Source organism: Phasianus colchicus, chromosome 9, assembly GCF_987193195.1.
Source record: "Phasianus colchicus chromosome 9, bPhaCol1.hap1.1, whole genome shotgun sequence".
NCBI lineage: Eukaryota > Metazoa > Chordata > Aves > Galliformes > Phasianidae > Phasianus > Phasianus colchicus.
This window is the reverse complement of record NC_143444.1, coordinates 3550488-3576501: the sequence shown is the minus strand read 5'-3', so window position 1 is coordinate 3576501 and position 26014 is coordinate 3550488. Positions and strand designations below refer to the sequence as shown.

The 26014-nt window shown below is 54.2% G+C and overlaps 1 protein-coding gene and 1 pseudogene across 1 annotated transcript; one reads left to right on the top strand and one right to left on the bottom strand.

Moving 5' to 3' along the window:
- Positions 1-5382: 5382 nt before the first annotated feature.
- On the bottom strand, positions 5383-11190 carry LOC149916751 (uncharacterized). The gene is made up of 5 exons (XM_090145771.1): positions 11083-11190; positions 8232-10088; positions 7531-7973; positions 6424-6535; positions 5383-5748 (listed from the first exon to the last, which is right to left on the bottom strand). Exons 1-5 carry the CDS (start codon positions 11188-11190, stop codon positions 5383-5385), a joined length of 2886 nt encoding a protein of 961 aa, XP_090001897.1.
- A 488-nt stretch (positions 11191-11678) lies between these two features.
- Positions 11679-19366, top strand: LOC149916750 (uncharacterized; annotated as a pseudogene).
- The last annotated feature ends 6648 nt before the right edge of the window (positions 19367-26014 follow it).

Genomic DNA, 26014 nt, shown 5'->3' with positions numbered 1-26014 from the left:
TGTCTAGGAGATGAGTGATGGGTGTTGCTGTGTGGCAATCAACATCACTGTGTGGACAATTTTAGCTGTTTGCCTTCGGTAGGGAGTGCTCAGGACTGCTTACTGGTGGAAGATATAGCCTGTGACCAAATAACTCCAGCTTGCTATGAGACTGGGCGATGATACCATTGTATCCTGTGAAGGCAAGATACAAGTGGGCACCTCCCTGCTCCCTCTTATCTACTGGCAAGGCCCAGAAGAAAGGAACAAAAGGGGTTCTTTCTGAGATCCCAAAGCCAGAAGCTGCCACTCCAAAGAGAGCTGACTTTGGACTTATAAATAAGTTTGTACTACCACTGAAAAGTTGCCATCATCGCTGTAGTCACTGTCATCGCCAACAGAACAACAATGCTCGGCAACCCACCACTACTGAAGATCAGTGACTGAACTATCATGCTGGATCCATGGTGGTGACTATCTCCCTCTTGCTTCCTATAAAGACTCCTTTCTTCCAGGAAACATTCCAGGCCAGGCTTGATCCAGAGGCAGAAGAGACGGATGCAGAGGTAGGGAACCCAGTCCACCTTGGGGGGTGGAAACAAGGTTGGAAAAAGGTGATCTTTGAGATCCCATCAAACCCATCCCTAGAGGTGTTCAAGGCCAGATTGGATGGGGCCCTGGGCAATCTGGACTAGTATTAAATGGGGAGGTTGGTGGCCCTGCCTGTGGCAGGAGGATTGGAGATTCATGAACTGTGCAATCAAGGGATAATAGCATCTGCAAACTTTCCTTATAACTCTCCTGTATGGACAGTGTGGAAGTCTAACGGCAAATGGAGACCTAGAGTGGACTAAAGGCGTCTGGACTAAAGGACTGCCCCTTCAGCAAAAGCTGCCCCAAATGGGCCTTCTAGGTAGGTGTCTGGCCGTGCTCTCACCCCTACAGACACAGCGGTGCTCTCCCACCAGGGCTGCCCCTTTCAGAGCCCCTCACCCCCTTCATCGCAGCCCACCTCACACACACACCGGCTCAGCCAGCTCACACTTTGCAAGTCACAAATCACTCTCCCTTGCACGCCCACGCTCTCTGCACTTGCTGCCACCACTGACACATGGATCCATTGCCCCGTGCTGTGAGCCCAGTAGTCGCGCTCAGAGACCAAACATGCATGAGTGACAGATCAGACAGCACTCAGGCAGGATAGAATAAAGATGGCATTTAATCAGAATTCTATGTTGACAGGATGGAATCAGAATTCTGCATTGACAAGATGGAATCAGAATTCTACGTTGACAGGATGGAATCAGAATTCGACATTGACAAAATGGAATCAGAATTCTATGTAGACATGATGGAATCAGAATTCTACGTTGACAAGATGGAATCGGAATTCTACGTTGACAGGATGGAATCATAATTTGACACTGACAAGATGGAATTAGGCATCTCTGGGGTGCTGCCTGGTGTTTGCAGCCTCGTGCTTCTCCTCTTGCTGTCCCCTGATGCAGCTGCAGGTGCAAATCCTGCGCAGAGCCCGGAGCACATTCCTGATGACAGCTGGCATCCGGCGGCGAGCCGCTGCTGTCTTCATCTTACCAGCTGAGGAATGAGAAATGCTTGGTGGCACATTGACTGCCTCAGCAGCTTCTTCCTCACAGTTGTCCTCCCATTCTTCTTCCACACCCACCATGGTATCAGGGCAAAAACAGGAGGGCGTGGGCATGCTCTCAGCCATCACTGCAGTGTCCCTGGCATCCAGCATGCTGTGAGCGGTGCTGGCATCACTGGCAGCATCGTCAGTGGTCTCTTCTTGTACATACTTAATTCTAATATCCTGGCTTTGGGAATCACAAGAGGCAGGGAAGTGGCCATCCGCCCTCGATGTCGTGCCGCAGATGTCCAGCATGCCCCAAGCAGTGTCAGCAGCACTGGCCCCGTCATCTGCTGCTTGGAGCACGAGAAGCCTGGGCGTGCCCACACTGTATGGCTCAGACATGTTCCTAGCGGACAACATCTGCTCCCTTCTTGCCTCGTCACGGATTCTCCGGATTGCTGGGTGAATTGGAGGACATCCATAGACCTTCCAGTACATCTCTCCGAGATCTTGCAGAATTGATGGTTCTCCTAGAGATTGACTGGAGGACTCAGGCATGGCCATAGCTGGTTCTTCTCCTTCTTCTCCCTCACTCAATGACAGGAAGAAGGGTGCTTCGCTGGCCACCTCCGGAGAGTGCGCTGCTGTGAAACAGTCCGAGTCTTCCACATCTTCAGGCACAGATATAGGCAATGGCTCAAGGTGTCCTCTAAGCCCAGCACCTACATCCAGAAGCGAAGCTGAACGTGATATTTCTGCCTCATCAGACTGGGCAAGACATGCATTCTGCAGGTCACCAGATGACTGTCCTGCAGTTCCTGTCTCAACAACTTCTTCCGAATCATGGTGTACATCCCACATTCCCGCATCCCAGGATAGGAGGTCCCCTGCCACAGGAATGGGGCCCTCCACCATCGATGTTGTGGTGCAGGTGTCCAGCATACTCTGAACAGTGTCAGTAGCACTGGCACTGTCATGTGCTGCTTGGGGTCTTAGCAGCCTGAGGATGCTCTCATTGCATGGGCAGGAGATGTTCCAGGTGGACAACATCTGCTCCTTCCTTGCCTCATCCTGAATTCTACGAATTGCTGGGAAAATTGGAGAATATCCATAAGTCTCCCTGTAGAGCTCTCTGGGATCTTGCAGTCTTGATGGTTCCCCCTTAGCTTGTTTGGACAATTCCAGCACAGGCATAGCTTCTTCTTCTCCCTCGGACACTGACAAGCGGAGAGATGCTGCATCAGCATTCTCTACAGAGCGTGCAGCCTCGGAAGAATCTGAGCTTTCTGCATCTTCCAGCACTGATGCAGGCAGAGGCTCAAGGTGTTCTACAGGCCCTGGATCAGCATCCAGAAGAGATGGTGAACACACGGTGTGTGCCTCATCCGACTGGGCAAGACATGCACTCTGCAGGTCACCAGATGACTGTCCTGCAGATTCTGTCTCAGCAGCCTCTTCCGAATCATGCTGTTCATCCTGCACGCCAGCATCCCCGGATATGAACTCTCCTGGTGCAGGAATGGGGCCCTCCACCATCGATGTTGTGGTGCAGGTCTCCAGCATACTCTCAACAGTGTCGGTAGCACTGGCACTGTCATGTGCTGCTTGGGGTCTCAGCAGCCTGAGCATGCTCTCGTTGCTTGGCCAGGAGATGTTCCAGGTGGACAACATCTGCTCCTTCCTCGCCTCATTCTGAATTCTATGAATTGCTGGGAAAATTGGAGAATATCCATAGGTCTCCCCGTAGATCTCTCTGGCATCTTGCAGTTTTGGTGTTTCTCCCAGAGGTTCTTTGGACAATTCCAGCACAGGCATAGCTATTTCTTCTTCTCCTCCCTTGCATGCTGACAGGAGTGGTGCTGCATTGACCTCCTCTGGACAGTGCGTGGTCTCGTTTTCTGCATTTTCAGGCACTGATGCAGGCAATGGCTCAAGCTGTCCTGCAGGCCCAAGACCAGCGCCCAGAAGAGAAGCTGAACACACTGTCTCTGCCTCATCAGACAGGGCAAGACATGCATTCTGCAGGTCACCAGATGACTGTCTTGCAGTTCCTGTCTCAACAATCTCTTCTAAATCATGCGGTTCATCCCGCACTCCAGCATCCCAGGAGGGGAGCTCCCCTGGTGCAGGAAAGAGGCCCTCCACCATCACTGTTGTGGTGCAGGTGTCCAGCATACCCTGAGCACTGTTGGTAGCACTGGCACTGGCATGTGCTGCTTGGGGTCTTAGCAGCCTGAGCATGCTCAGATTTGGCCAGGAGATGTTCCAGCTGGACAACATCTGCTCCCTCCTTGCCTCATCCCGAATTCTCCAGATTGCTGGGTGTACTGGAGAACATCTGTAGGCCACCTGGTTGACCCCTCTGGGATCTTGCAGTCTCAGTGCTGCTCCCAGAGCTTGTTTGAAGGCTTCAGGCATGGTGGTGGCAGTTACGTCTCTTTCTCCCCCCTCACACACTCTTGGGAACAGCACTGCATTATTGGCCTCCTCTGGAGAGTGTGCAGCCTTGGGAGAATCTAGGTTGCCTGCATCTTCAGGCACTAATGCAGGCAGGGGCTCCTTGTCTTGCTCTTTGCCGCCTGCCTGCCCTTCTGGGCCCTTCTGAGCTGCTCTGGAAGATGGTGTAGTGGCAGCACGAGTGTCTGTGCTGCCCTCCTGAGCATCTCTCCAAGCTGCGTGGACTTTCCCAGCCTTGGTGGTCAGTCCCTGGGCCGTTCCTGCTGGTGTTCTCAGGCTGCTGGTAGGTGCTTGGCGCCCTGGTACTGCCAGCTGCACTCCGGCTCTTGGGCTTGCGGCTGCAGCACAGCTCAGGGACACCACGTAGTTCTGTCTGGGTCTGGCACTGCGACGCCCGAGAACAGCTGAGACTTCCAGGGCTGCACCCCGGCTCTCAGCCCCTGCTGTCCCATCCTGGACATGCAAGGTTCCCGGAGGTCTCGGGGCAAGGACTGGGAGTCTGCTGCCCCTGATGCCCACGGCACGTGCTCTGCCACTTGGAGATGGTGTGGAAGAGGCTGCCGCTGGCAGAGCAGGCAGCTTGCAGACCCCAGAAGCTGCTGCTGCACGCCTGGGTGCTGCTGCCGGCAGCCCCGCCCGCCTTAAGCGAGGCAGCAAGGGTGGCTGAGGCTGTCTGCTTTGGCCACTGGCACCGCCGCCGGTCGCCGACTCCAGGAACTGCCGCCCGCCCGCCTGCAAGAGAAGCCGAGGAGAAAGGCCGAGTGAGCGCGGTCCTCGCCGCTCGCGCCGCACGCAGCACCGAGGGCAGCGCTCAGCCCGCGGGCGGCTGCCGCCCCGCTCCCCACAGCCGCACCGGCACAGGGCGGTCCCCACGCGGCGCGGGAAGACGTCCGGCCCCGCCTCCCTCGGGCTCCCTACCTGTGCGCGGCGGCTCCCGGAGGCCCGCGCGCTCTCCGGGCCGGGCAGCGGCGGCAGACGGACGCCGCGGAGGGACGAGCCCGGGCTCCGGCCGCCCGGCGGCACCACCTGCGGGGAGAAGGAGAACCGGGATGGAGGCGGCGAAGGCGCGGCCGGCGTCCCCCGCGGCGGCGACTTCGACGGCCGCCGGCGGCCCGGCCGAGCCCGAGCGCCTCCCTCCCCGGCCCGCACCTGTCGGCGGTCGCGCACGCGTGGCAGCCCCGCGTCGGGCTGGCGGTCGTCCTTCTTCTCCCGCTCCTCGCTCATCGCCGCGTCCTCGCGCAGACGCTCGGTCGCACGCACCCGGGGGAGCCGCGTCCTCCTCGCGGAGCCGCTCTCCCGAGAGTGAGCGGCACTCTCTCCGGGGGACTCCGGCCCCTCGCGGCGGCCCCGCGTCACAATGGCCTTGGGGCGCGACGCCGGCCCGCGTCACAGAGCCCCGGCGGGCTCCGCAGCGCACTGCGGCAGCCCTCCGCGCCCGCCTGGGCAGCCGGCTGCCCGGGGCTCGGCGTCGTCCTGACGACGGCGGGCCACTGGCGGCACGTCGCGGCAGCGTGTGGGGCACGGAGCGCTGCAGGCAGGGGCCGCTGCAGGCTCTCCCTGGGACGGTGGGCCTGGATACGGCGGGGCACGCAGTGCTGCCGGCCTCCGTGCTGCTTCGTGGCCGTCTGCGCTGGGCAGGCCCTCCCTGGGATGGCTTGCACGCCCTCGCTCTCTGCACTTGCTGGCACCAGCGACACACGGATCCATTGCCCCGTGCTCTGAGCCCAGCACTCAGCCAGGAGAGAATAAAGACAACACTGAATCAGAATTCTACATCTACAGGACTGGGTTTGTCATCTCCAGGAGCTGCCTGGTGTTTGCAGCTTCGTGCCTCTCCTCTCGCTGTCCCCTGATGCAGCTGCAGGTGCAAACCCTGCGCAGAACTGGGAGCACATTCCTGATGACAGCTGGCATCCGGCGGCGAGCCGCTGCGTGTGGTGCGGCTGCGGAACCTGAGGGGGACAGAGAGCTGTAGGCAAGGGGCAGAGGCGAGGCCCTGCCTGCTCTGTACATGGGTTTTCCCTGGGAAAATGAGCCTGCATATGGCAGGGCGCACACCGCTGCTGGCCTCCGTGCCAGTTGGTGGGACATTTGAGCTGGGCAGGCCCTCCCTGGGATGGCTTTCTGTCTGGGGACGTCCCTAGGCCATCCTCCGGTGCCTCTCTGAAGCACCTGGGGCTCTGTGCAGGTCCTCTGTCCTCTGCAGAAACCTTGGCAGCATGTGGTCTGGCAGCGGTTGCTATGGGAGACAGATAGCAATAGGCAAGGGGCAGGGTGGGCACCAGGCAAGGACCTGCGTGCTCCCCTAGCACAGCTTTTCCCTGGGAGGGAAAGCTGTCCTGGGCACAGCAGAATGGTGCGCATGGAGTGCTGCCAGCCTCCGAGCTGCTCACAGGGCTGATCAGGCTCAGCAGGCTCTCCATTTGGGGACATATCTGGGACATCTTCTGATGTCTCTCTGATACGACTGGAGTTCTGTGCACCTCCTCTGGCCTCTGCGGAAACCTGTGAGGGGAGAGCAAAACCAGCCCTGTAGGTTCCTTGCCAGCAATACTCCAAGTTCCAGGTTATCTTCTCCTGGTTTGTCAATCATGCCCCTCACATGAAGGTAAGCCGGGGGTTATGGATGTCCATCTTTCTGCATGGAGCTGGATGGAAAGAAGACAGTACCAGGCATCTCCCCACAGTGCACACTCCAGTACAGCTCCTGTCTTTGCCTTCATTTCACACTTGGTCCTGACCACATGGACTTCCCTCACCTTGTGCTTGAAATTGACTGTACTTTCTGCTCCTTTGCATGCAGATGAATGTCCCTCAGGTCTGGGTCCTGCAGCCACAGGGGAAGCTGAAGGCATGGTCTTCATCTCACCATATGAAGAACCAGAAATGCTTGGTGGCACACTGGCTGCCTCAGCAGCTTCTTCCTCATGGCTGTCTTCCCATTCTTCTTCCACACCCTCCACAGTATCAGGGCAAAAACAGGAGAGTGTGGGCGTGCTCTCAGCCATCACTGCAGTGTTCCTGGTATCCATATCCAGCATGCCGTGATCAGTGCTGGCATCGCTGGCAGCACTGTCAATGGTCTCTTACTGTGTGTACTTAATTCTAATATCCTGGCTTTGGGAAGCACAAGATGCAGGGAAGTGGCCATCCACCCTCGATGTCATGTTGCAGAGGTCCAGCATGCCCCAAGCAGTGTCGGCAGCACTGGCCCCGTCATCTGCTGCTTGGAGCACGAGAAGCCTGGGCGTGCCCACACTGTATGGCTCAGACACGATCCTTACAGTGGACTACAGGCATCTGGAGGCCAAGACTGCCCCTTCAGCAAAAGCTGCCCTAAACAGTTTCAGAATTGATTACTGCCCTACAGGAACAGGCTCATCCCTTTCTGGCTGCCATTGATACCTAAGACAGGTTTTTTATGGTCCCCTTGAAGAAGGTGGAGGACAATCAATTTTGCATTTACTTGGAGGGAGTGCAATGCACAGTCACCTGATTACCCCAGGGGTACAGACACTCGCCCACTCTGGCGCTTGGAGCATAGGCACAGAAGCTGGAGAAGCTCATGTTGGACCACGGTGTCCGGATTTATCTGTATACTGATGATATCCTCATAAGGGGGAATGATGATGTCAATGTAGGGAATACCCAAGCCTTTGCAGTGAGACACCTGAGGAGCCCTGATCCAGCTGGGACACTCCTGGTCTCCTCTAGGTAGGTGTCTGGCCGTGCCACCCACCACCATGGAATTTCCCTGGGAGGACTGGCCTGGATATGGCAGCGCATGGAACGCTGTCAGCCTCCATGCCACTTGGTGGGCCATCTGAGCTTGACAGGTCCCTCCCTGGGATTGTTTTCTGTCTGGGGATGTACCTGGGCCATCCTCCGGTGCATCTCTGAAGCACACGGAGCTCTGTGCACGTTCTTCAGCCTCTGCAGAAACCTGTGTGAAGAGAACAAAACCACACACCTGTATGCCACTGGCTGGTGATGGTGTGGGTGCCAGGGGTCCAGGGGAGGGATCCCCTTTCCAGGCCCCTTTGATTGAAGGCAAGGCAGGAATAACAGAGGGGCTGTCCACCCTAATGCATGGAGCTGGTTGGAAAGGAGACAGCATCTCCAGGCATCTCCCCACAGCGCACACTCCAGGCACCACTCCTGCCTCTGCCTCCAATTCATGCCTGGTGCTGACCTTGCTCACCTCATGCTGAGGGCCCACATCTTCTGCTCCCTCACATGCTGACACATGCTCCTCAGTCATGGGATCTGCAGCTACAGATGAAGCTGAAGAAATGGCCTCCACCTCACCAGATGGCTCATCGGATGTGCTGGATGTGATGCTGACTGCCTCTGATGCAGCATCTTCCTCAGAGTCACATCCCCAGTCTTCCTCCACATTCTCCAGTGTTGAAGGGCAAGGACAGGAGGGCGGGTGCATGCCCTCATCTCTCACTGCATTGTCTCTGGCATCCAGCGTGCCCTCAGCAGTGCTGGCAGCACTGTTGCTGTCATCACTGGACTCTTCCAGTATAACTGGCAGTCTAACAGTCCACTTTCTGGAGTCACCAGAGTCAAGAAACCAGTTACCAGCCCGGGATGTCGTGGGCCAGATACCTGGCATGCCCTGACGAGCGCCAACATTATTGAATGCGTCACCTCTTGCCTGGAGCCTTCGCTGCCTGGGGCTTCTCACATTCCTTGGCCAGGAAATATTCCAGTGTGACAACATCTGCTCGTTTCTGTCCTCCTCACGAATTCTCCGCATTGCTGGGATCATAGGAGAGTACCCAGAGGGCTCCCTGTTGATCTCGCTGGGATCTGGCAGTCTCCGTGCTTCTCCCAGACCTTGTCCGGAGGATTCAGGCATGGCCATAGCTGATTCTTCCCTTTCTCCTCCCTCGGACATTGGCAAGGGGAGCGATACTGCATCAGTCTCCTCTGCAGAGCTTGCAGCCTCGGAAGAATCTGAGCTTTCTGCATCTTCCAGCACTGATGCAGGTAAAGGCTCACGGTGCCCTGCAGGCCCTGGCTCAGCATCCAGAAGAGATGGTGAACACACAGCGTGTACCTCATCAGATGGGGCAAGAGATGCAACTTGCAGGGTGCCAGATGACTGTCCTGCCGTTTCTATCTCTGCAGCCTCTTCCAACTCTAGCTGCGAGTCCTGGACTATAACACCTCTGGCTGAGGAATCATCAGAAGCAGAAAACTGGCCCTCAGCCCTCAATGTCACACTGCAGACGCTCAGCGTGCCCTGAGCACTGTCAGCTGCACTGGCACTGTCTTCTGTTGCTTGGGGCCTTAGCAGCGGGGGCACGCTCATGCTATTTGGCCAGGAGATGTTCCAGTGTGGCAGCATCTGGTCCTTCTTCGCCTCATCCCGGATTCTCTGGATTGCTGGGTGAACTGGAGGATATCCATATGCCTCCCCGTAGACCTCTCTGGGATCTTGCAACCTCTGTTCTTCTCCCAGAGACTGGTTGGAGAATTCAGGCATGGTGGTAGCCGTTTCTTCTTCTTCTCCCTCGCATGCTCTCCAGAAAAAAGGTGCTGCATTGGCCTCCTCTGGAAAGTATTCAGCCTTGGAAGAAGTTGAGTGTTCCCCATCTTCAGGACCTGTTACAGCCAAAGCCTCAAGGTGTCCTCCAGGCCCAGGGTCCGCAGCCAGAAGAGAAGCCGAAGGCATGCTGCCTGCCTCATCAGGTGAGGCAAGAGATGCGCTCCACAGTTTGCCAGGTGAACATCCTGCGGATTCCCTCTCAGCAGTCTCTTCTAATTCTTGCAGCTCAACCTGCACTCCAGCATCCCTGGTTCGGGAACCACCAGAGGCAGGAATCTGAGCCTCAGCCCTCGATGTCGCGGAGCGTACGCCCAGGTTTCCCTGAGCAGTGTTGGCAGCACTGGGCCTGGGCACGCTCACAGAGTTTGCCCACCGTGTGTTGCAACTGGACAACATCTGCGGTGTGTGCTGAGGTCTCGGGGCAAGTACTGGGAGTCTGCTGCCTCTAATGCCACGTCCTCCTCGCCGAGCCGCTCTCCCGAGAGTATGTAGATTTTCCTATTTAAACTTACACATTCACAGTCTAAATGCAAAGACTGACTGTGAAATATCACTTTGTTTAATTACCCTAAGTTTGCACATTGACTAGTGAGGCAAACAAAATGAAGCATTCCAAAACTGTGCTTATCAGAATGTTAAAATATCTTTCAAATTAAGATGGCGTATGAGACTTGGCCTTTTGATCTTTGAAACTACTCACCACTTACAAAGAAAAGGAAGCTATAACTGGAAAAACGGGTTATTTCTTTATCAAGGAGTTTAGATCCTCAAAGAGGCACCAAGTAGAGCTTTTTAATTAAGCTTGCTAAACAAATGCCTAATCTTTCTGTGCGAGTATTTGTTTTGCAGTAAGCAGCCCTTTTTGCCCTTCTTAAACATTGATTCATATCAGAGGCACTGCAAACACTGTATTTTAAGAAGATCATTAAGCCTGATTATTAAGACTGGGAGCAACACACAGAGCCACAGCAATTGTTGTAGCTGTTCCCAGGCTTCTTTGGAGAATCCTCGTGGCTGCTCTGGGTGATAGCTTGCTCCTGGCTGGCTGGAAGAGACTACACCTTTTATCCACAGATGGTACTAGTGGGTCTCAAACCCTCATTCAGCAATCAGCTGGTGAAGAGACAGACAACCAGGCAAATGAGGGCAGCAAGGAAAGACAGTGTGCAGCCTTCAGCAGTGCTTGCAGCGTGGCCACAGGGACACAGCAACTCTGCTGAAAGCTACACAGCATGAAGATGTGCTACGTGTTGTGACCACCGTGGGCTGGAGAAACAGTATGCCTTTAGCACATAGTAGATTTTAACCCAGAAGCACATCCCAAGAGAGGATGTGGTTGACCAGATGTTGTTTGAAGGGTATTTGGGGTGGCCTCATCTCAGGGAGTTGTGCTGTGGTCAGAGTGCAGAGGGACCACGTGAAGAAGCTGTAGGAAGTGGCAATCGCTGAGGAAGACAAACAAGGGTATGAACAGTCCATTTAGATACCTCACCCTCTGTTTCAAGGGAAGAGGAAAGCAGGAGACATATGACAGGCCGGCCCCTACAGACCGTGGGCACCACACGGAGCAGATCTCCATTGCAGCCATGAAGCAGCCCATGGTAGGCGCGGCCTGCAGGAGGCCGCAGCCATGTTGTGCCCACAGGAGCAGCCCCGGGCCGGAGCTGCGGCCATGGAGAAGGGCCGCGGTGGGGCAGGAGGGCTGGGCCAGCTGCTGCTCTTGAAGAGGAGAGTGTGGTGTTGAAGCTCTGGGGGAAGTGCTGCCCGTGGGGCAGTTTCTACAGGATGGACTCCGGGGTACGGAGCCACTTTAGAGTAGCGCTTGAAGAGCTGCAGTCTGTCAGAAGCCCGTGAGGGATTGGTTTAGAAAAGATGGCTGCCGTGAGAGGGACCCTGTGTGGTGCAACATCAGAGCTTTAGGGACCGACCATAGCCCCAGTTCCCTGCTCCACTTAAGGGGACGACTTGGAAGAGAATGAGTGAATGGGAAAATGTTTTTAGTTTGCTTCTAGTTCCTCAGTGCTCTAGTCTGCTATTAACAGACAGAAACTTACATTCGTCCCCTAACTTGAGTCTGTTTTGCACACGATGGTCCTTGGTGAGAGATCTCCCTGTCCTTATCTCAACTGAAGCTCTCCTTCATTGTATTTTCATCCCTGTTCCTTTAAGAAGGGAGAGTGAAAGAGCAGCATGGTGGAGTGCAGCCAGCCAGCCCCGTTAAGCATACACACGTCTCCTGAATAGCCATGGCACTAGAGTGAAAATCTTATTCAGTGTATAAATTGAGACCACCATGGCTGGTAGTTAAAATCCTGCCAGCACACTCTCTTGTGTTTTGGAAAAAAAGGCTGTTTTTTTTTTCTCCTGGAAATTTGTTCAGATATATTACTTAAAAACTTATTTCATTTGAAACCTGCAATAGTTTCAGATGCCTATATTGGCATTTTTTCTATTAATAGGAAATATATTGTCACTGGACTATATAGGAAGTGGGAAATAGTGTCACTGGATTTTTGTCTTCTATAAAATGTAAATAGTAATTGTATATAAATGTAAATATATAATAGCATAATATGTGGAATAATGGAAATGTCTATAAAATGTAAATATTTATATGAAGATGTAAATTTGGCAGCAAAGTAGACATGGCAGTAATTTTTTGAGAATTGTTTGCTCATACATCTACATAATACAACAAAAATGTTAGTGCTTGTATGACAGCAAATTTTAAGTCCAAATCTGGAAATTCACTTATTTGAAAAGATGGGATGGGGGAGAGAATCAGAAAAAAAATGATTTGGTTGAGATAAAAACTGTTTACTAAGGCAGAAAAATAAGAGAGAAATTACAGTAGTGCTAATAATACATGCATACGTATATATACTTACAAAACAAATGATTCACAAGCAATTATCATCTGCCAGTCTCTCCCAAAGCAGTGGCTGCCCATCTCAGTCAAACCCGTCAGTTTTGAGGTTTTTTTCACCATGTCATACGGTATGGATTACCCTTGTGGCCTGTTTCATTAGAAAATGAAAAGCATGATGCAGCTCCCTTACTAGGGGTTCTGAAGGAGCAGTTAAGGTATAAAGAAAATAGCGATACTGTCGCCCATAGTTTGCCTCAAGAAAAAATCTACCCTCTAGAAGGATTGAAAGAAATGAAGGCAAGGCTAGACAAATTAGAGGCCTCTCCAGCCCAGATGCACCCTTTGATAAAAACCGAATATGCATTCAATAACAGGGAGGATCTAGATCCTCAAATGAATGTTAAAGGAATTCCCTTCTCAGCCACTGAACTAGCAAAATTGAAAAAAGATTTCAGCCGCTCTCCAAAGGAGTCAGAAAATGAGTATGTATGGAGGGTTAGTCTCACTGGTGGAGACCAGATACAGCTAATGGAAAAGGAAGCGGAAGGTTACTGGGGACCAGGAGTATTTTTAACTACTGGCAACAATGGTGCTCCCTGGTCCTTAACACAGAGGGCTGCCTATTGGGCAGGTGGTCTCAATCCTCTAGAAAAGGGATACCCTCTTGCTATTACTGGAACAGTCGACCAGTTAGTAGAGAGCGTTCAAAAGGCTGCTTGTCTCCAAATGATGTATGATAGAAAGCTGCAGCCACACCACGAATCACCTATGATGATGCCTGTTGATCCTGAGAGAATGACTGCTTTAATTAGGGGGCTTCCAGAGTCATTGAAACCCATAGGCATACAACTGCAAGGAAAGATACAAGCTATGTGTCAGGGAGAGAGAACCCGGGCAGCGTTAGAAGGAACTGTAACATCTAACCATCTGCAGTCAGGGGACGTATGGGCGTGGAAGAAGGCTGTCCAAGAGTTAATCAACTATGGAAGAAAATATGGGTCAGTGATTTCTTCCGCCAGTAAATTTGAGCCAAGGGAAGTAAGACTTGCAGCGGTCAGCCTTGCCCCCAGGCCACCTAGCCCAAAGCTCAGTGGGACTGGAAGGGTTTCATTGTCAGTAAAAACAGATAGGCGGAATATTGATCATAAAGGTAATTGTCTCTGGACACTGGGCTGGCAAAAGGGTGTCCTGTGAGATCTGATGAATGGATTACCCACTGTCAGGTTAGAGAAATTAGTTAAGTGGTGGCCAGAACAAAAGCTCAAGACCTGGAAAGCAAAACCTGAGCAGCTATCCAATAAAAAACTGATGTCTTCGCCCCTCCCAAGTGACCGGGGTGGGGGCAGTGAAGGGTGGATGCATTAGAAAGCTTACCACAAAGGGAAACCAGATCCTCCATTTAACACCTTGTGTCTAAAGGCCTCACCACTCTTGCCAATTACCCCTGTGAGTCATGATCCAGAGGCTGATAAGCCAGGGAAACACTCTTATCTCCCTGGCCAGCCTGTGCGATTGACTCAGGTAACGTGAGGCCAGTTCCCTAACCTTAACAGAATCCCTTACCAAATATCCTTGGAAGGCTAAAGACACCCCGAAAAAAGCAATATGAAATCAACACTTCCTCAATTGTTCCCTCATTTTTTAACCATATTTACAAAGCCCAAAAAGGGCAAGTTGGTTCTTGTTTTATTTTACAGAAGATCCCCGTGGGCACTTGACAGAAAGGCTAATTTTAAGGCTGATTTTAACCGTTTGTGTTTTGTGACAGAAATACTGAAGATTTGATCATGCTAGAATACTGAGTATACCTCTTAATTACATTTTCTTGGTTGCAATCATATTGTGTTTTGCATTGTTGTGAGTGTGGGTGGTGATTGATATCAGTCCTTGGATCTGTTAAATTTCACAACTGGGTTCAGAGTTCTTACAGGTCATCCTGGCTTACTGGTACTCCCTGCACAGTGATACCATTTCTTTTGACCCCTTCTTTCACCCCTTTTTTTCAAACTGATTATGATTTGCATGTGACTCCTCCACAGTGTTTCCAAATTCCTAACAAACTGGGAAATGAATCAAGAGGCCCATCTAATATCTGTTAGATGTGGGCACAAAAGAAATCTATCGTAAAGCCTTTTGCACTGATGCTTTTCAGTGTCACACCAGTCCAGGAGTTCCATCCAAAACATGGTTGTTGGAAAGTGTCTAAGTTTTGATAAGAGACGTGTATGTTTTTGGGATTACTGCTCTTGATGGTTTATACTGTGGACTATCCTGCACACACTATCCTGTGAAAAATTCTGTAGACTGTAGCAATACTTGAACTTGCCAAACTAAGATTTATATCTCTCAGCATTTGAATTGCTTTGGAAATGTTCAAGTGGAGAGTTCTCGTGATACTAAATCATCTTAGAAAACATTACATGGCAAGTCCACATATTGTCAAATTGGACTAGATACGCTTTTGATGAATTCACTGAAGTGTAATATTGTGTGGGTGTTCATAAACACCACAACCTCTACTGAAGAATTCCCATCTGGATCTTGGCTTACACTGGGAGTTCCTGGGTGGGGAAAGCAGCTGACACAAATAGCTCTATTTGTTTTACTTACTGATTTAATATTATTGGCTATTGTTAAAGGTATGGTTATTGCCAAATGTACAGTTGTCTCTTTTCACTTTCTAATTTTTATTCATTATGGAACGTTCGTGTCACCACTCCTGAAGAGTCACAGGTGGTGTCTGTGGCAAATTGAATGACTCTAATTGTTGTCTAAAAATGGAATGATAATGAAAAAGTTGCTAAACAAATTGCCCACGGGAGAAACGTATCCTTTTTCGTGTGCTGTTGCAACTCTTATGTTTGTTTCTTGTATGGCTCCATGTTTGATTCAACTTTTATACAAGGAGTTGTATCCTCCATGTACTTTGTAACCACTTCAACTGATGATGAACAAGTCCAACAAATCAGGGCAACCTCTGTAACCAAGCCCAAGAAATTCTTCATAACAACTGTAACATTTGACCCCCCTTCTCTGAACAGTGTCGGTAGCACTGGCACTGTCATGTGCTGCTTGGGGTCTCAGCAGCCTGAGCATGCTCTCGTTGCTTGGCCAAGAGATGTTCCAGCTGGACAACATCTGCTCCTTCCTCGCCTCATCCTGAATTCTACGAATTGCTGGAAAATTGGAGAATATCCATAGGTCTCCCTGTAGAGCTCTCTGGGATCTTGCAGTCTTGATGGTTCTCCCATAGCTTGTTTGGACAATTCCAGCACAAGCATAGCTGCTTCTTCTCCCTCGGACACTGACAAGGAGAGATGCTGCATCAGCATTCTCTGCAGAGCGTGCAGCCTCAGAAGAATCTGAGCTTTCTGCATCTTCCAGCACTGATGCAGGCAGAGGCTCAAGGTGTTCTGCAGGCCCAGGACCAGCGCCCAGAAGAGATGGTGAACACACTGTGTGTGCCTCATCAGACTGGGCAAGACATGCACTCTGCAGGTCACCAGATGACTGTCCTGCAGATTCTGTCTCAGCAGTCTCTTCCGAATCATGCTGTTCATCCTGCACTCCAGCATCTCCGGATATGAACTCTCCTGGTGCAGGAATGGGGCCCTCCACCATCGATGTTGTGGTGCAGGTCTCCAGCATACTCTGAGCACTGTTGGTAGCACTGGCACTGTCATGTGCTGCTTGGGGTCTTAGCAGCCTGAGCATGCTCTCGTTGCTTGGCCAGGAGATGTTCCAGCTGGACAACATCTGCTCCCTCCTCGCCTCATTCCGAATTCTACGAATTGCTGGGTGTACCGGAGAGCATCTGTAGGCCACCTGGTTGACCCCTCTGGGATCTTGCAGACTCAGTGCTGCTCCCAGAGCTTGTCTAGAGACTTCAGGCATGGTGGTAGCAGTTACATCTCTTTCTCCCCCCTCACACACTCTTGGGAACAGCACTGCATTATCGGCCTCCTCTGGAGAGTGTGCAGCCTTGGGAGAATCTAGGTTGCCTGCATCTTCAGGCACTAATGCAGGCAGGGGCTCCTTGTCTTGCTCTTTGCCGCCTGCCTGCCCTTCTGGGCCCTTCTGAGCTGCTCTGGAAGATGGTGTAGTGGCAGCACGAGTGTCTCTGCTGCCCTCCTGAGCATCTCTCCAAGCTGCGTGGGCCTTCCCAGCGTTGGTGGACAGCACCTGGGCCGTCCTTGCTGGTGGTCTCAGGGCGCCATGCACCCTGGAACTGCCAGCTGCACTCGGACGCTTGAGCTTGCGGCTGCAGCACAGCTCAGGGACACCACGCAGTTTTGTCTGGGTCTGGCATGGCGAGGCGGTCTGGCATGGCGAGGCCTGAGAACAGCTGAGACTTCCAGGGCTGGACCCTGGCTCTCAGGCCTTGCTGTCCCGTCCTGGACATGCAAGGTTCCCGGAGGTCTCGGGGCAAGTAATGGGAGTCTGCTGCCTCTAATGCCCATGGCACGTGCTCTGCCTCTTGGAGAAGATGTGGAAGAGGCTGCTGCTGGCAGAGCAGGCAGCTTACAGACCCCAGAAGCTGCTGCTGCATGCCTGGGTGCAGCTGTCAGCAACCCGGCCCGCCTTAAGCGAGGCAGCAAGGGTGGCTGAGGCTGTCTGCTTTGGCCACTGGCACCAACACTGGAAACTCCTGCCTGCCCGCCTGCAAGAGAAGCTGAGGAGAAAGGCTGAGTGAGCGTGGTCCTTCCCGCTCGCGTTGCACGGAGCATCGAGGGCAGCCCTCAGCCCGCGGGCGGCTGAGTGCAGAGGAGCTGAAGCAGAGGAGGGCTGGTCCCCACATGGCAGCCCCCACAGCACAGCAACCCATTGTGGCAGCTCTGCACGCATGCCTGGGCAGCTGGCTGGGGGCCACCAGCGGCGAGTTTCAGCGTGTGGTGTGGCAGCGTGTGCAGGACAGAGAGCTGTAGGCCAGGGGCAGAGGCAAGGCCCTGCCTGCGCGCCACCACTCCAGGTCTTCCCTGGGATGGTGGGCCTGGGTACGGCAGGGCATGCAGTGCTGCCGGCCTCTGTGCCGCTTCGTGGGCCATCTGAGCTGGGAAGCCCTGCCTGGGATGGCTTTCTGCCCGGGGATGTACCCTGGCCATCCTCCTGTAGTCCTGTACTCAAGCACTTGGAGCTCTGTGCACCTCCTGTGGCCTTCGCAGGAATGTTGTGTGTGGTGTGGCAGCGGTACCTGTGGGGGCAGAGAGCTGTAGGCAAGGGGCAGGGCGGGCACCAGGCAAGGCCCTGCCTGCCACCAAGCACCGCAGCTTTCCCTGGGAGGGCTGGCCCGGGCACAGCAGGACTCTGTACATGGAGCTGCTCGCCGGGCCGCTCGGGCCCAGCAGGCCCTCCCTGGGACGGCTCTGCACTTGGAGACATAGATGGGCATGCTCAAGCTGTGTGGCCAGGATGTGGTCCTACTGGACAACATCTGCTCCTTCCTCGCCTCATCTCGGATTCTCCGGATCTCTGGGTGCACTGGAGGATATCCACATGCCACCCGTTGGTCTCTCTGGGATATTGCGATCTCGCTGCATCTCCCAGAGCTTGGGTGGACCATTCAGACACGGCCATAGCCGCTTGTTTCTTCTCCTTGTCCTCCCGCACACACTGACAGCAGGTATTCCTGCGTTGCACTGTCCTCCTCCGGACAGTGTGCAGTCCCGAGAGGATCTGAGCTTTCTGCATACCGAGGCACTGATGCAGGCAAAGGCTCAGGGTGTCCTGCAGGCCCAGGTTCTGTGGCCAGAAGCGACGCTGAGCGCACGGCATCTGCCTCACACACGGCGGTGTGGAGAAGGAGGCGTGGGATGGAGGTGGCGAAGTCGCCAGCAGCGTGCCCAGCAGCAGCAGCGACTTCAAAGGCCGCCAGCGGCCCGGCCGAGCCCGGCCCTGCTGCTCTCCGCCCTCGGCCCTGGCAGTTAGTGCTGGTAGTTAGTGCTGGCAGTTAGTGCTGGCAGTTAGTGCTGGCAGTTAGTGCTGTAGGCGCATGGCAGTGCAGGCCGTGCAGGCAGTTAGTGCAGGCAGTGCTGGTAGTTAGTGCTGGCAGTTAGTGCTGGCAGTGCTGGCAGTTAGTGCTGTTGGTGCAGGCAGTGCAGGCAATGCTGGCAGTGCAGGCCGTGCAGGCAGCTTCACCAGCAGAGGTTTAGGTTGGAACACAGGAAATCCTGTGTACAGAAGGGCGTGTTAAGCACTGGAACAGGCTCCCCAGGGCGGTGGTTGAGTCACCGTCCCTGAATGTGTTTAAAATCCATTTGGATGTGGTGCTCGGGGACATGATTCAGCGGTGGGTAGTTAGAGTGAGGGTAGGATGGTTAGGTTGTGGTTGGACTTGATGATCTTGAAGGCCTTTTCCAACCTGAGCAATTCCACGATTCTATGACCTGCGTAACCCCAATTGAGGGCTATACGCTTTTTAGAAGGGATAGGCAAGGTAGGAGAGGTTGGGAATTGCCGCCTACGACAAAAAGAGGACAGACTGCAAAGAGCTGCCTCTGAGAAATAGTCAGGCACACGTGGGGAGCCTGTGGGTTAAAACCAGGGACGAGACCAACAAAAGACAGCTGGTGGTCGGGGTCTACTACAGGCCACCGAATCAAGGGGAGCCTGTAGGTGTGACCTTCTTCCTTCAGCTGCAGGAGCTGTTGTGCTCCCAGGCTCTGATCCCTCTGGGGGATTTCAACCACCCAGATACCTGCTGGGAAATGAACATGGCGAGCTAGCTGCAAGTGATCCAGGAGACTCCTGGAGCCCAATAATGGTAACTTTCTGCTACCGGTCTTGGACAGGTCAGGACCAGAGGGGACCAGCTGGTCACCAGTGGTTGCCGAGTTTGGTGCTCATCCGTGCAGAGGAGGTGGTCGAAGACGTTAAGATTGGAGGCAGCCTGAGCTGCAGCAACCATTGATCTCCAGGAACATGGGCCTGGCAAAGAGTGGAGTCAAGACACTGAACTTCAGGAGAGTGAACTTCAGTGACCTGTTTAAGGAATGGTTGAATGAGATCTCCTAGGAAACTGTCCTTAGGCACAAAGGAACGGAACACAGCTGGCAGCACAGTTAAGAACATGTTTCTGAGAGCACGAGAGCTCTCCATCCCCCAGAATAAGAAGGCAGGGGTGGCAGGAGACGCAGCTCAGCTGAGCACGGAGCTGCTGGGAAGGCTGAGGGAAAAGAAGGAAGCAGTGGAAGTGGGGATAGGTGGCCAGGGAGGAACAGAGGGATGTTGTTTGGATGTGCAGGGATGGCATCGGGAGGGCCAAGGCACGGACAGTATAAAGTTCAACAAGGGATGTGGAATGAAAAAAATTTTAAATTGTGTTTGTTGAAGTACATTATGAGTAGCTGGCGCCAAGCATGGAAGGAGGGATGGGCAATCCTAATAGCCCAGAGCATATTCTGAAAGTGTTGAGGGACCTTGATTCTTCTCTTGCCCAGAACCAACAGGCAGTATGCGACTGGGTAGCAGACTTAAGGGCAGAATGGAAATATCGCTGAAGAAAAGGGAAAGCAGTGGTTTGTGCAGTACTCAGGACACAGCTGGTCACACTCACAAGTACTACGGGCAGCCATGATTCTCAGGAGCCAGCATTATCTCCTCCTTGCAGGAGGAAGTAGGAAAATTACAAGAGCAGCTGGTTGAGGAGGAGCAGCAGTCTCAGCAGGCAGAAGCACTGATGAAGTGCTCGGGGAGGGAAGAGAAGAGGCCTTCTGCCTCTAGGCCAACTCTTAGACTACTGTAGGTAGCCCCGGCCCCACCTCCTTCCAAGACGACAAACATGAAGCCCAACCCTCTCCCTTTAGGAGCTAAGGAAGGCACAGCCCCCCCTTGTAGCTGAACTATGCAATCAAGGGATTATAGCACCTGCAAACTCTCCTTGTAACTTTCCTGTATGGCCAGTGTGGGAGCCCTGTGGCAAATGGAGACTTAGAGTGGACTGCAGGCATCTGGGTGCCGAGACTGCCCATTCAGCAAAAGCGGCCCCAAATGTTTCAGAATTGATTACTGCCCTACGGGAACAGGCTCATGCCTTTCTGGCTGCCATTGATGCCTAAGACAGCTGTTTTATGGTCCCCTTGAGGAAGGTGGAGGACAATCAATTTGCATTTACTTGGAGGGAGTGCAATGCACAGTCACCCGATTACCCCAGGGGTACAGACACTCGCCCACTCTGGCGCTCGGAGGCAGGGGAAGCTCACGTTGGACCACGGTGTCCGGGTTTACCTCTATACTGATGACGTCCTCATATGGGGGAACGATGATGTCAACGTAGGGAGTACCCAGGCCTGTGCAGTGAGACACCTGAGGAGCCCTGAGCCAGCCGGGACACTTTGGTCTCCTCTCGGTAGGTGCCTGGCTGTGCTCGCACCCCTACAGACACACCAGTGCTCTCCCACCAGGGCTGCCCCTTTCACAGCCCCTCACCCCCTTCATCGCAGCCCACCTCACACACACACCGGCTCAGCCAGCTCACATTTTGCAAGTCACAAATCACTCTCCCTTGCACGCCCACGCTCTCTGCACTTGCTGCCACCACCGACACATGGATCCATTGCCCCGTGCTCTGAGCCCAGTAGTCACACTCAGAGACCAACCATGCATGAGTGCACAGATCAGACAGCACTCAGCCAGGATAGAATAAATATAGCATTTAATCAGAATTCTATGTTGACAAGATGGAATCAGAATTCTGCATTGACAAGATGGAATCAAAATTCTTCACTGACATGATGGAATCAGAATTCTACATTGACAGGATGGAATCAATCTCTGGGGAGCTGCCTGGTGTTTGCAGCCTCGTGCCTCTCCTCCCGCTGTCCCCTGATGCAGCTGCAGGTGCAAATCCTGCGCAGAGCCCGGAGCACATTCCTGATGATAGCTGGCATCCGGCGGTGAGCCGCTGCTGTCTTCATCTCACCACATGAGGAACCAGAAATGCTTGGTGGCACAGAGGCTGCCTCAGCAGCTTCTTCCTCATGGTTCTCTTTCACACCCTCCATGGTATCAGGGCAAAAACAGGAGGGCGTGGGCATGCTCTCAGCCATCACTGCAGTGTCCCTGGCATCCAGCATGCTGTGATCACTGCCGACATCACTGGCAGCATCGTCAATGATCGCTTCCTGTGCAATATCCCAGCTTTGGGAATCACAAGAGGCAGGAAAGTGGCCATCTGCCCTCGATGTAGTGGCGCAGATGTCCAGCATGCCCCAAGCAGTGTCGGCAGCATTGGCACCATCATCTGCTGCTTGGAGCACGAGAAGCCTGGGCATGCCCACACTGTATGGCTCAGACATGTTCTTAGCGGACAACATCTGCTCCCTTCTTGCCTCGTCACGGATTCTCCAGATTGCTGGGTGAATTGGAGGACATCCATAGACCTTCCAGTACATCTCTCCGAGATCTTGCAGAATTGATGGTTCTCCTAGAGATTGCCTGGAGGACTCAGGCATGGCCATAGCTGGTTCTTCTCTTTCTTCTCCTTCGTATGCAGACAGGAAGAAGGGTGCTTCGCTGGCCACCTCCAGAGAGTGCACTGCCGTGGAACATTCTGAGTTTTCTGTGTCCTCAGGAACTGATGCGGGCAAAGGCTGAAGCTGTCCTGCAGGTTGAGGACCTGCATCCAGAAGAGAAGCTGAAAGCACTGTTTCTGCCCCATCAGATGGGGCAAGACATGCGCTCTGCAGGTCACCAGATGACCGTCCTGCAGTTTCTGTCTCAGCAATCTCTTCCACATCCTGCTGTTCATCCCGCACTCCAGCATCCCAGCATAGGAGCTCTCCTGGTGCAGGAAGGAGGCCCTCCACCATCAATGTTGTGGTGCAAGTGTCCAGCATTTCTTGAGCACTGCCAGTAGTCGTGTCATGTGCTGCTGGGGGTCTTAGCAGCCTGAGCATGCTCACATTGTTTGGCCAGGAGATGTTCCAGCTGGACAACATCTGCTCCCTCCTCACCTCATCCTGAATTCTCCGGATTGCTGGGTGCACTGGAGAACATCCATAGGCCTCCCGGTTGATGTCTCTGGGATCTGGCAATTTTGGTGCTCCTCCCAGAGCTTGTGTGGACAATTCCAGAGTGGCCATAGCTGGTTCTTCTCTTTCTCCTCCCTCGCATGCTGACAGGAGTGGTACCGCACTGGCCTCCTCTGGATGGTGCACAGTCTCAAAAGAATCTGAGTTTTCCGAATCTGATGGCACTGATGCGGGCAAAGGATGAAGCTGTCCTGCAGGCCCAGGACCTGCGTCCAGAAGAGAAGCTGAATGCACCGTTTCTGCCTCATCAGATGGGGCAAGACATGCACTCTGCAGGTCACCAGATGGCCGTCCTGCAGTTTCTGTCTCAGCAATCTCTTCCACATCCTGCTGTTCATCCCGCACTCCAGCATCCCAGGATAGGAGCTCTCCTGGCGCAGGAAAGAGGCCCTCCGCCATCAATGTTGTGGTGCAGGTGTCCAGCATTCCTTGGGCAGTGTCGGTAGCACTGGCACTGGCATGTGCTGCTTGGGGTCTTAGCAGCCTGAGCATGCTCACATTTGGCCAGGAGATGTTCCAGCTGGACAACATCTGCTCCCTCCTTGCCTCATCCCGAATTCTCCAGATTGCTGGGTGTACCGGAGAGCATCTGGAGGCCACCTGGTTGACCCCTCTGGGATCTTGCAGACTCAGTGCTGCTCCCAGAGCTTGTCTAGAGACTTCAGGCATGGTGGTAGCAGTTACATCTCTTTCTCCCCCCTCACACACTCTTGGGAACAGCACTGCATTATCGGCCTCCTCTGGAGAGTGTGCAGCCTTGGGAGAATCTAGGTTGCCTGCCTCTTCAGGCACTAATGCAGGCAGGGGCTCCTTGTCTTGCTTTTTGCCACCTGCCTGCCCTTCTGGGCCCTTCTGAGCTGCTCTGGAAGATGGTGTAGTGGCAGCACGAGTGTCTCTGCTGCCCTCCTGAGAATCTCCCCAAGCTGCGTGGGCCTTCCCAGCCTTGGTGGACAGTCCCAGAGCCGTTCTCAGGCTGCTGGTAGGTGCAGACGGACGCCGCGGAGGGACGAGCCCGGGCTCCGGCCGCCCGGCGGCACCACCTGCGGGGAGAAGGAGAACCGGGATGGAGGCGGCGAAGGCGCGGCCGGCGTCCCTCCCCGGCCCGCACCTGGCGGCGGTCGCGCACGCGTGGCAGCCCCGCGTCGGGCTGGCGGTCGTCCTTCTTCTCCCGCTCCTCGCTCATCGCCGCGTCCTCGCGCAGACGCTCGGTCGCAGGCACCCGGGGGAGCCGCGTCCTCCTCGCGGAGCCGCTCTCCCGAGAGTGAGCGGCACTCTCTCCGGGGGACTCCGGCCCCTCGCGGCGGCCCCGCGTCACAACGGCCTTCGGGCGCGACGCCGGCCTCCGTGCTGCTTCGTGGCCGTCTGAGCTGGGCAGGCCCTCCCTGGGATGGCTTGCACGCCCTCGCTCTCTGCACTTGCTGCCACCACCGACACACGGATCCATTGCCCCGTGCTCTGAGCCCAGCACTCAGCCAGGAGAGAATAAAGACAACACTGAATCAGAAGTTTACATCTGCAGGACTGAGTTTGTCATCCCTGGGAGCTGCCTGGTGTTTGCAGCTTCGTGCCTCTCCTCTCGCTGTCCCCTGATGCAGCTGCAGGTGCAAACTCTGCGCAGAGCCCGGAGCCCACTCCTGATGACAGCTGGCATCCGGCGGCGAGCTGCTGTGTGTGGTGCGGCAGTGGTACCTGTGGGGGACAGAGAGCTGTAGGCAAGGGGCAGAGGCGAGCTCCTGCCTGCCTGCCACCCACCACCATGGAATTTCCCTGGGAGGACTGGCCTGGATATGGCAGCGCATGGAACGCTGTCAGCCTCCATGCCACTTGGTGGGCCATCTGAGCTTGACAGGTCCCTCCCTGGGATTGTTTTCTGTCTGGGGATGTACCTGGGCCATCCTCCGGTGCATCTCTGAAGCACACGGAGCTCTGTGCACGTTCTTCAGCCTCTGCAGAAACCTGTGTGAAGAGAACAAAACCACACACCTGTATGCCACTGGCTGGTGATGGTGTGGGTGCCAGGGGTCCAGGGGAGGGATCCCCTTTCCAGGCCCCTTTGATTGAAGGCAAGGCAGGAATAACAGAGGGGCTGTCCACCCTAATGCATGGAGCTGGTTGGAAAGGAGACAGCATCTCCAGGCATCTCCCCACAGCGCACACTCCAGGCACCACTCCTGCCTCTGCCTCCAATTCATGCCTGGTGCTGACCTTGCTCACCTCATGCTGAGGGCCCACATCTTCTGCTCCCTCACATGCTGACACATGCTCCTCAGTCATGGGATCTGCAGCTACAGATGAAGCTGAAGAAATGGCCTCCACCTCACCAGATGGCTCATCGGATGTGCTGGATGTGATGCTGACTGCCTCTGATGCAGCATCTTCCTCAGAGTCACATCCCCAGTCTTCCTCCACATTCTCCAGTGTTGAAGGGCAAGGACAGGAGGGCGGCTGCATGCCCTCATCTCTCACTGCATTGTCTCTGGCATCCAGCGTGCCCTCAGCAGTGCTGGCAGCACTGCTGCTGTCATCACTGGACTCTTCCAGTATAACTGGCAGTCTAACAGTCCACTTTCTGGAGTCACCAGAGTCAAGAAACCAGTTACCAGCCCGGGATGTCGTGGGCCAGATACCTGGCATGCCCTGACGAGCGCCAACATTATTGAATGCGTCACCTCTTGCCTGGAGCCTTCGCTGCCTGGGGCTTCTCACATTCCTTGGCCAGGAAATATTCCAGTGTGACAACATCTGCTCGTTTCTGTCCTCCTCACGAATTCTCCGCATTGCTGGGATCATAGGAGAGTACCCAGAGGGCTCCCTGTTGATCTCGCTGGGATCTGGCAGTCTCCGTGCTTCTCCCAGACCTTGTCCGGAGGATTCAGGCATGGCCATAGCTGATTCTTCCCTTTCTCCTCCCTCGGACATTGGCAAGGGGAGCGATACTGCATCAGTCTCCTCTGCAGAGCTTGCAGCCTCGGAAGAATCTGAGCTTTCTGCATCTTCCAGCACTGATGCAGGTAAAGGCTCACGGTGCCCTGCAGGCCCTGGCTCAGCATCCAGAAGAGATGGTGAACACACAGCGTGTACCTCATCAGATGGGGCAAGAGATGCAACTTGCAGGGTGCCAGATGACTGTCCTGCCGTTTCTATCTCTGCAGCCTCTTCCAACTCTAGCTGCGAGTCCTGGACTATAACACCTCTGGCTGAGGAATCATCAGAAGCAGAAAACTGGCCCTCAGCCCTCGATGTCACACTGCAGACGCTCAGCGTGTCCTGAGCACTGTCAGCTGCACTGGCACTGTCTTCTGTTGCTTGGGGCCTTAGCAGCGGGGGCACGCTCATGCTATTTGGCCAGGAGATGTTCCAGTGTGGCAGCATCTGGTCCTTCTTCGCCTCATCCCGGATTCTCTGGATTGCTGGGTGAACTGGAGGATATCCATATGCCTCCCCGTAGACCTCTCTGGGATCTTGCAACCTCTGTTCTTCTCCCAGAGACTGGTTGGAGAATTCAGGCATGGTGGTAGCCGTTTCTT